General features: G+C 35.2%; 1 protein-coding gene across 1 annotated transcript; it reads right to left on the minus strand.

Annotated features, from left to right (window-relative positions):
* Positions 1–697: 697 nt before the first annotated feature.
* On the minus strand, positions 698–7,717 carry LOC123526328 (uncharacterized). The gene is made up of 5 exons (XM_045305435.2): positions 7,227–7,717; positions 5,761–6,365; positions 4,687–4,845; positions 2,606–2,684; positions 698–2,334 (listed from the first exon to the last, which is right to left on the minus strand). Exons 2-5 carry the CDS (start codon positions 6,295–6,297, stop codon positions 698–700), a joined length of 2,412 nt encoding a protein of 803 aa, XP_045161370.2. The 5' UTR covers positions 6,298–6,365; positions 7,227–7,717.
* Positions 7,718–10,096: the final 2,379 nt, after the last annotated feature.

Raw genomic sequence — 10,096 nt, forward strand, 5'->3', positions numbered from 1 at the left:
TGCAGATCCATACCTTTCAGCTGAAGATGACAAAGACTATCCAAATGTGGCAACGTGTCCAAAATGTGTTCCACCACTGCTGTCGAATCAATGAACTCGACAACAAATGTGTGTAGGTTCGCAGCCAACGGAGCATAGCTGGTCAAGAAGGATGTGACAATGGACTCACTACATTCTGCCCAGAATTCCTGTAAAGCTAACGAGTTGACCTTGACATCAGCAACGCACATGTCTCCAAGTCCAACGATGTCAAGATGACCGTGTCCTGACAGATCGAATATGTGATCGCTGGAATTACACCGGTAATTAAGATGGTCCAAGCATTTTACGCGAGCAATCTTAATTTGTTTCATATATTTTCTCTCTTCTAACCATTTGAATAGTTTCGTATCAGATCATGTTTGAGTTTGATGCAGTACACGTCTATGCTGTCGAGAATGTCCAAAGTCTGAAGTGAATCGAAACTTGCTTCTGATACTCTATGTGCTTTTCATATTCCCTATATCCTATCATTTCGCATCCGTGAAGAAGAAGGCACTTCAGCGTTTAGGGGATGTCTCGAGTAGAATCTCTACATCTTTTTTGTCTGGATGACCCCAAAGATCAAGTTCTGTAGACATGTCATGCCTTGTACATTCAGGATTTTGCATAATTCATGCACTTCTCCAGGACAAGAGATCGACCAAATTTGATTGATTTAACATTTTGTGTTCAACCAAATCACACAAAGCGTCACGTAGCGCTTCCCTGGTTCACTGTCAAAATTCAGAAATATATCTTCTAAACGATAATTAGGAATATGACTGTTGTCTTTAGATTCATTCACACAGGCTACCATCATATCCTGGAAGTCCTGTTTTAAATCACAGATTTCCCAGTAGTCAAGGAAAGCATAGGTGTTGTTCCGAAGCCTTTGTGTGAATTTATCTGTTGCTTGACGTGCGACCAAACTTTTTAATATTCTACTGCTAGTAGCTGGACTAAGACCACAGAGAAATTCTAGAAAACTTGCATTTTGAAGAACCGAGTTCATGTCTGGGCACACCTTTCCCACAACGTCTGTTACATCTTCTGGTTCGCTAAGTGCAAGATGCAAAGCTGCGAAAAACTCATGAAAGGTTTTATGAATGAACGACACTCTAATGTCGTGTGTCGTGAGCCTTTTTCGACCTTTGATTTGTGTTAAGATACCGGTTTTTAACCAAAATTCTATATACTTCCCAGGCATGTTTTCCTTTGCTATCGTATCTGCAAATACATACTTATTTTCAATATGTTGGTTAAACAGAGTTATAAAAGCAAGATATGATAAAGCATCGACGAATGTGAAGTATTTGCAACATTGTTCGTTTCTTTTGAAACATTCTGGTATGCTCATTTTATCTTCCGCAAATGTTGGTAATATTTGCTGCTTTTCTGCAAATTTTTGTAGCAACATTTCAACAATATTGCTATACAGACTACAGCGAGAGTCGCCAAGTGGCTTTTCGTCGAGCCAAAGACATATCAGATAGAGTAACAACATTGGACTGGTCTCGAATTCCACAATTTTCCTCTTTTTAACTTCTGTTTCAAAGTCTTTTAACTGAGTGACTGACTCACAATCCACTTCATTACCCATTAAGTTTTTCATTACAATTGACAACAATTTCTGTTTCCCGACAGTGTCGATCCCTCTCATTTCAAGTTGTTGATCTATTTTACTTTGTTTGATCTTGGCGATGGTAAATTTCCATGGCCTTGTCGTCGTGAAGAACGTGCAAGTTTGTCTTGATTTTCTATGAGGGATATGTTCTGTGGCATGTGACCATTCATCAAGACCATCTAGGATAATCAAACAGTTCTCATTGGTTAAGACTTTTTCTATAAATTCTGTCCTATAGCTTGACTTTCGTGCTAAATTCTTAATTATCTGATGTTCAATCATGTCATCAACGTCAACATGCATCTGATCAGACTCTTTCAAGGAAATGAAAAACACAAAATCAAAACTTTTCATTACATCTATTTCCTCAAGGGTGATGTTACATTCATTTTGATCCGGTTCGTTGGCTTGGCTCCACATTAATGCAAGTCGTTTTCCATATACTGTCTTTCCTAGGCCTGTGTCGGCGCATAAATAAATTTCCCTATAACGATCTTTGCGACCGAAAAATACGTCCTTCAGCGTTGCCACAGGAGTTGTTCTCTGGTCTGTAACGCCTGGCTGGACCCTAGCAATTATCGTCGGTACGTATAGTTCCAGAAGCGGGCTGTCAACCTCTTCTAATACCGGTGATATAGGTGTTGTTCCAAGTTGATCTTTATTAAACTGTATTAGGTCAGCTTTCAAGTCTGAAACAGTATGAAACAATACACTTTCCTGTCATTTTTCATTACTAAATATGTTTTCAGTGAGTCAAACTTAAAGATTTTATAAAAAGAAACTATAATTCTAAAACTAAAAGTAAGACAAAAGGTTTTGATCATTTTGATAAACAAGAAGATCACAAGTGGCCCGTTCTATCAGGTTCTTATCAAATGTCGAGAAAAAAGGTACATATAAAAGCATTTATTTTTCAAACGTAGTGATAATTGAACATACCTTGTATGTATGAATAATTACCTTTTACAAGATCATCATATTGATTTTGGAGACACTGTTTTACATCCCCCTCCGTGACTGAAAGTGTATCATCCTTCAACTAAAAATGGAGAAATAAAATACAGTTAAACCTGTCTATAAAGACCACCCGTTGGAGAGCAAAAATGTGGTCTTTAATTGGAGGTAGTCTTTTTTCACAGGTTGAAATACACTGTATATGTTAACTTGGGAAACAAAACATGTGGTCTTTAGAGCCAGCTGATATCTGTTCAGAGGTGGTCTTTAACACAGGTTTGACTGTAATGGCATTTAGGAGGAGTTTGTTACAATCAGGTGAATATGTTTAAGCCCTCCTAAAAGTGATTTTCTTTCGACGAGTGTGTATTTCATAACAAGTATGCAACAAAAAGAACATAGTAGACCTAATTAAATCACCGGAAACTCATGATAACAACAACTGTGTTCAGTATAAAAGGTTTTTCTATTTATAGCTCTGGCTTCCCCTAACATGAGTCAAGCGTAACAATTTGGAAATACAAACAAGGATGCTACAGATCAGGTTTTGTAACGATCCATTAAACGTTTTTTTTTATCTATTTTAGCTCTGATAGTCTATACAATCAGTCATGCGGAACCTGAGAGTACCCCAGCAAGATGATACAACCCACGTTTGGTGATGCTACATCAATTGATAATGATATAAAGTCATTTCAAGTATTTTGGTCTATATTCAAATCAAATGGCCACTTAAAGATCACTCAAGCTGAATCATCTAAATAAATTTTGGCGAGAACTTTACAAGGATGCTACAGACCAAGTTTGGTGTAAACCAAACAAGCGATTCATGAGAAGAAATCGTTTTTATTTCTTTTTCTCTAATTTTTGATGTCCCCTAAAACAAGTTAAGTGGGACATTTGGATAAATTTCAGAGTATCTCACAAGGATGCTCCAGACCAATTTTGGTGATGATCCATCTAGCGGTTCATGAAACCTAGATGTTTAACTGTTTTTTGCTTATTTTAGTTTTTGAAGTTCCTAAAATCATTCAATAGAAACCATTTGAATAAAAAAGAGAGGATTTTACAAGGAAGCTCCAGACCAAATTCGGTGAAGATCCATCTAGCGGTTCATGAAACTAAGTCGTTTAAATGGTTTTTCTATTTTTACTTCTTGCTGTTCCTAAAATCATTTGATATGAACCATTTGAATGAATAAAGACAGGATTTTACAAAGATGCTATAGACCAAGTTTGGTGGCAATCTACCAAAAAGTGCATGCAAAGAAGTCGTTTAAATGTATTTTTCCCTACTTTCAGCTCTGGCAGTTCCTAAAATCAGTCAAGCGGAACCATTTAAAAAGACTTAGGGAGTACTATTAAGTTAGAAGAATATTACAGAGCCAAGTGTGATGATCCATTAAGCGATTCATGCCAAAGATTCGTTTCAGAGGTTATCTTTAGCTTTGGCAACGCCTAAAATCATTCAGGCGGAAGCAGTTGAAGAAATGGAGACAAAGTTTGACGATAATCAATCAAGGGGGTTCACAAATTATATTTAGATGACACATTAAACATAATAACGCCAAGAAATATGATCCTTTGCAAAGTTCTGCTTCTGTGTAAACCTATATAATTAAAATACGTTCTCATCCGTAAAAATCTGAACCGAAATGTCTTGAGGTAAAAGTATAATCTCTGGAAGCAGTGAGTACAGCAGTCACAGCCAGGAACACACATTGCAAAGCTGCTGCCCTTATTTCGACAGTGTAGTGAATAGATTTAACAGAATTTAAATACCAACCATTTTAATAATATTAACTTTTATTGCAGATTAAACAGTGTTAATGGAGGGAAAAGGTAGATATACAACATATAATACAGCATGCTCTAAGGCAAGTCTTAAAGTTGGATAACGCATTCAAACGGTCATTCAGTAACCTGGAGGGGTGGATAGCGCGTTAGTGGCAATCAAATCTCACACACTAAATTCAGCTTGTTATACGAGATAGTACAAATAAGATAATGGCATACAGAGCTTAGCTTTAACGTAATTCATTATTGTAGTCAGTGAAATCATTACGAAATATGGTTAAAGATACATACATTTTCTAGTTTCAGTATTGCTTGCGCTGCCTGAGAACTGTTCTTGAATTCTTCACAACATGACAGTAATTGTTTAAGCAGGGTAACTATGTCTTCAAGCTGCTGGTCACCGACTGAAAGGTCTGAATTATGTCTTATACCATTCACAATACTTCGCGCCTGAAGAAAAGAATGGGTCTGCTGTGTTAAAAACGTAAGCAATTTACTTTGTATTTCTCAAATTGCGTTGGCCATTTCACTAAAAAGATTTACAAAATACATAAGTGGAAACTCCACGACATAAATATAAATGTTAAAACTCGTTTTGATTGAGCGTAATTCTCAACAGCCTAGACGCAAAACAATTTAAGGTAGTTCTGCACGTTTGGATCGAAGTTTTTTCTACATTGTAGGATTTGATAAAACTCTGATTTTTCAAAACTTCAGAATATACACAGAAAATTCAGCAAATAAAAAAGATAGGCTCTAGTACTTGAATTTTTGGTAGACTGATTAGAATAACTTGGATCTCACGCAATATTTCATAATGGGAGTCTATGGGAAAATCATAACTTCCATAATATTTTCGCGAATAGAAATTTTTCTACACTGTAGATTTTGATGAAACTTCTCACAGTTGTAAATAAACACATGGCCTATAATTTGATGAAACAAAACGTATAGGTCCTTGTGCTTATTTTTGAGATATCTGACCATGATTAAAGTGAACCGTACATTTCACGCTAATTTTAAGACATTACTTTGATTATTTTAACATGTTATGTTTTAATATCATATTTTGACTTTAGAAATATAGCAACAGTGCCATTGTAATACATTTACTCACAGATTTCAATAAATTCATAAAAAGATTTTCATTATCGTACGCCGAATCCAGGCTTTATCCTACGTTTTCCGGATAAATGACGTTACGCCATCACTTTCGGTTTATCAAACGTGCAGAACTACCTTATTTGAAGGACGTGGCTGCTTTGTTAGATGATCGAAAGTAATCAAGTAAAAAGTAAAAGTCTTGATTAAAGACAGTTACATATTTGTTAGAGTAGATGTTTATGCAAATCTATATATACTTACTTTTTTACAGATACTACCGTCGATCTCATCACAAAATGCGGAATGATTTATCGCTATATTAATGATTCCATTGAAGTCTGTTTCAGAAAATGAGTTCTTGTCAGAGTATCCATCTGAGGGCATAAAGCATTTTGCATACTCCCAATAAGATTTACACCACGCCTCCGCCCGAGTATTTTTCCATGACGGTGTTTGATGTATATGAGCTTGTACTATTGTGTCTCTGATTTTATCACAAATTTCGTTTCGACATTTTCGATATTGTGTTTGTTTATGGAACGGACATATCTTGCCCACCCGATTGCATGGATGTATTCTCGAGCAGCGAATTATAGACTGTGTTGAGCAACCATAACAAAAGATGTTGTTGTGTTTCTGATCGTCCGTTCGTATATCATTTAAAATACCGCGGTGAATAGTTTGAAGTTTGGTACATACGGAATCTTCCAAACCAGCTTTGGTGACAGATATCGCAAGATTTGCTTTGATCCAGTTAGAAAAGCCTTTATCTGCAAGCTTTGCTTTAAGATCCGACATTGCTGTCGATTTTTATCATTCTACAATCATTACGTGGAAAATGCCAGTTGTCTTCCTTTTTTGAGGTTCTGAAAACAGTAAAAACAGAAATGTTACAATGACTCAAACAATTACATTATTGTATACATTAGATATATGAAAAAGATACGAACACACGCACCGAATTAAACTAACAAACGTAGAATAGTCGTGAACAGAGTACGTTGATCAAAACTAACCAATTAACTTTTTTAGATTGGTGACATGTCGTCTAGTAGATATATATGTATGTCCGTGTGACAAGTGCCTTGCTATTTGCTCTCAATGTAGAAAAGGAAGTCTACATACTCCGCATCAGATTTTACGATATAATTTAGATCTGAAGTGAATGCGGAAGAGACCAATCTTAACACATTTAATATGAATATATCATCAGATTCGAAATTTAATACGTCTACGTATTAATTAAGAACCTTCATTCTTTATGTTTTTTAATTTTCATTCTGCAATGGTCTTTACTTTTCTGTTTATGTAAGAAATAATAAATATTCTAAAACAGTTGTTCAGAGCGGAAAGAATTATAAAATTATATCACAAGGGAGCAGCCTATACCTCTAACTCGACCCTGAACATTTGGTTCAAGTGAGCTTAAAAAGAAAATCAGGTATTTTTTGCAGAATATGCTTCTCCGATATAACTTTAATACATTTTCTTCAAAATAATTTAACGTTTCAAAAATTATTTAACAATTAACACATAATCAATATTAAATCTTTCACACGTATCTTCACAATGCAGATGCAGCCTGTCATTTTATGACGCAAATTAATTTTTCATAAAATTGCAGTATTTCAAATTCTGTCATATCAGTTGCTAATTAAAATGTATAGTACACTTCAAACACGTACGCGTGCACAAACAAGACAAATGTCAACCTATCTAATACATACAGTGAATATTTGCATTTTATCCGTGCCTCTGGTTCTGTTTCCTGTGCTCAATGCTTTCAAAGAATCTCCAATTGCCTTTTTTGTTAGATCCTCCTATCACGAGTAAATATGGATCACGTTTTATAATCTTTCTAAACATATTCAAATTTACCATTAAGCAATCGTTTTGTATAATTGTTTTGCACGATAAACATTCCACTTGTGTTTTAGGCGAAATGTGAACTGTAGCAACACTTATCTTCGCACCATTTTCCTAAAATTACTGCAAGTAACCTTGAAATATTCCTGCAGTTACTGTACTCCTGCAGATGCCGCTTTCAAAATCAATACTTCTACATGTATATTTCCATAAACTTGTTCACACAAAAATGCTTATATGTTAGTAAATAACTGTCAGAACATACTGCGTATGAAACATGAATCCATGAATCATAAAACTCAAACCTGCTTATTCATAATTACAGATAGTATAGTCCGGAAGCTACATAGTCACTGGCGTAGCTTGGTGTTCACTGCTCCTCCGCTACAGACTGTACCAAAATACTCCTCTTCAAAATAAATTGTGTTCAAATGTGCTTTACCGAATATATTAAAACATTTTAAAAAACACAAATAAAAACAATGTTTTTTTTTTCAAAAGTGATTTACAGAATCGAACAAACACAAATCTAAAACACGGATATCAAAATAAAAAAAAAACAGAGCTGGCGCCGGGGCGGGTGCGGAAAACCGGCGTGGTTCCGTACCGTGTCCTACTATACTAATCAGAGGTTAACCCAGTTATTATGGTAGAATGGTAGTATTTTGGTTTCTGACTGCCACATGTACCATTACTACAGAAAACAAAAAAAAATCTATACGTTATTGACTCGTACTGTACGTAAGTATGGATATAGGCTTATGATAGACCACCATACCGTGCCTTTGTTTTCATGTTAATTTTGCGTCCGATTTTGAATTTCCGGCATAATTTTTAAATTGTTAATAAAAAAACAACTGACTTTGAACAAGGTAAGTTATGTTTTATGCTGTGTTGAACGAATTAGAAGATCGTCGTATATGAAAACGTTAATTCTATTGGTCAGTTTTGTGATCATGATAACAACACTGAAAATCTGCACATTATGAAGCGATATATAACTCTTGACAACCAAGGGCAGTTCGAAATCGAATAAAATTACGCAAAAAATGCACATGGGCCATCTTATTTTTGTACTGAAGCCCATACGTGCCATTACTGATTTTATTTTCTGGATTTCGTTCTGTTTTTCTTGCAAAAATTTACGTTCAACTTCAGCTGTATGTAAGTAGTTATTAATTGGTTTGCGTCTGCAGTGTACTCTTGATGACCGTTTGAATATTGGAGGCCTCAGTTCGGTTAGCAGCTAGAAAGATTTGTAGAAGATCTGAAGGCATTTTGAATCATTAAATAGTGAAATGACATGGCACGGTTTGAATCTCCCCCGGAATGTGTCGTGTGGGTTGATAATGAAATTTGAACTTAATCTGCCATTAGGGACCGATGCATGAACCGATAGCCGAACCATAACGATTTGCAACACTCGCTAAAAATATCCGATAGTGATCGATATTTAGCTAGACAGTCTAAGGGAGACAACAAGGTATAGCGTTGATCTCGGTAAGCAAGGAAAGATAATAGAATCGATTGTTGCCCAATTCTTCAGTATGGGACTATTTTACTGAGGTAATCTGATAATTAAGTATTCAATATTCTCAATATGTTTCAAGTATATCACAAGTTACAATTATTGTCCACTCGGAAATAACTAGATATGCCAAAAATTAGTTGTATAAAAGGGGCATATGCAAATATATATATATATCTGACGTTTAAGAATGTGTTAATCACTTAACAGTCACATCACATTTTCTTCTTGTATAATATTTAAATGTTTGAGAATAATGCATTTTTGAGGGGGGTGGGGGTGGGCGGAGGCGGGGGTGGCAATCAATACTTAGAAATGATAGTTTGATGAATTCACAATTTCAACATTTCAGTAATACATAACCAATTGTTATAGCACTACGGCCTTCTTTACATAAAGACGTAGATCCACTGCACCACCACACAAAAGCTACGACACCATGTGAAGCTTATCAGTAAATATGTTTTACGTGTAAGTTGTGGGGATATTAGCTCAGGAAGAGGGCTGCCACTAGACCATGAAAATATGTGAAATTTAGTTGAAAAACGCTTAAGATTCCTCTACTGATTGTATATCAATAATAGTAGTAAATTTATTTTTCTGATATTGACTTCTTCTCTAAGTGTATTAGAAAAAAAGTGTTTCCTTCAATGAAAATATATCAAATAAACAAACGTTTGTTCTCATATATATATTAATATATCGGGATTTTACATGAAGGAAACACTATGTATGCCTTGTGCTACTCTTACTTACTTCTTTCACAATAAGAACGAACTTTCTGTACACCCTGTAGAAGCGAATTCTATACATCTAATGAATGTATCTTGATGACCTCTTTGGGACCAGATATGTGCTTTTGTCTTATTTAGTTTAATGTAAACTCCTGCATGACTATCTATTACTTTAAGAATTGAGGCAAGCCTTTTCGTTTTACTTCAACGTTTTGCTTGGATTATCTATTTAGTCGTTCATGCTGCCAACCATGGGCGGAATAAGTTTATATTCGCTGGTGGAATAAAACATTTAAGACATTCAAATATCTTGTAGATTCTATACTGAAAACATATCAATGTAAAGGGCGGGTAAAAAGTTCGTTCCTATTTTCATCATAAGCTTCATTTTCAAATGAGGAGGCAAGTACCGTTGCAAACATTTAAACAAGAACGCATATCAGTTTTAGAAAATTGAATAAATAAATTA

The sequence above is a fragment of the Mercenaria mercenaria genome, unplaced genomic scaffold, assembly GCF_021730395.1.
Source record: "Mercenaria mercenaria strain notata unplaced genomic scaffold, MADL_Memer_1 contig_3421, whole genome shotgun sequence".
NCBI lineage: Eukaryota > Metazoa > Mollusca > Bivalvia > Venerida > Veneridae > Mercenaria > Mercenaria mercenaria.

Excerpts from the sequence above, each read along its gene's own strand:
- LOC123526328 (XM_045305435.2), bottom strand. The coding sequence starts at position 6,297 with ATGTCGGATCTTAAAGCAAAGCTTGCAGATAAAGGCTTTTCTAACTGG. Across the intron at positions 2,685-4,686 it reads CAATACTGAAACTAGAAAAT|TTGAAGGATGATACACTTTC; the intron begins GTATGTATCTTT and ends CTCCATTTTTAG. Across the intron at positions 2,335-2,605 it reads ATATGATGATCTTGTAAAAG|ACTTGAAAGCTGACCTAATA; the intron begins GTAATTATTCAT and ends ATACTGTTTCAG.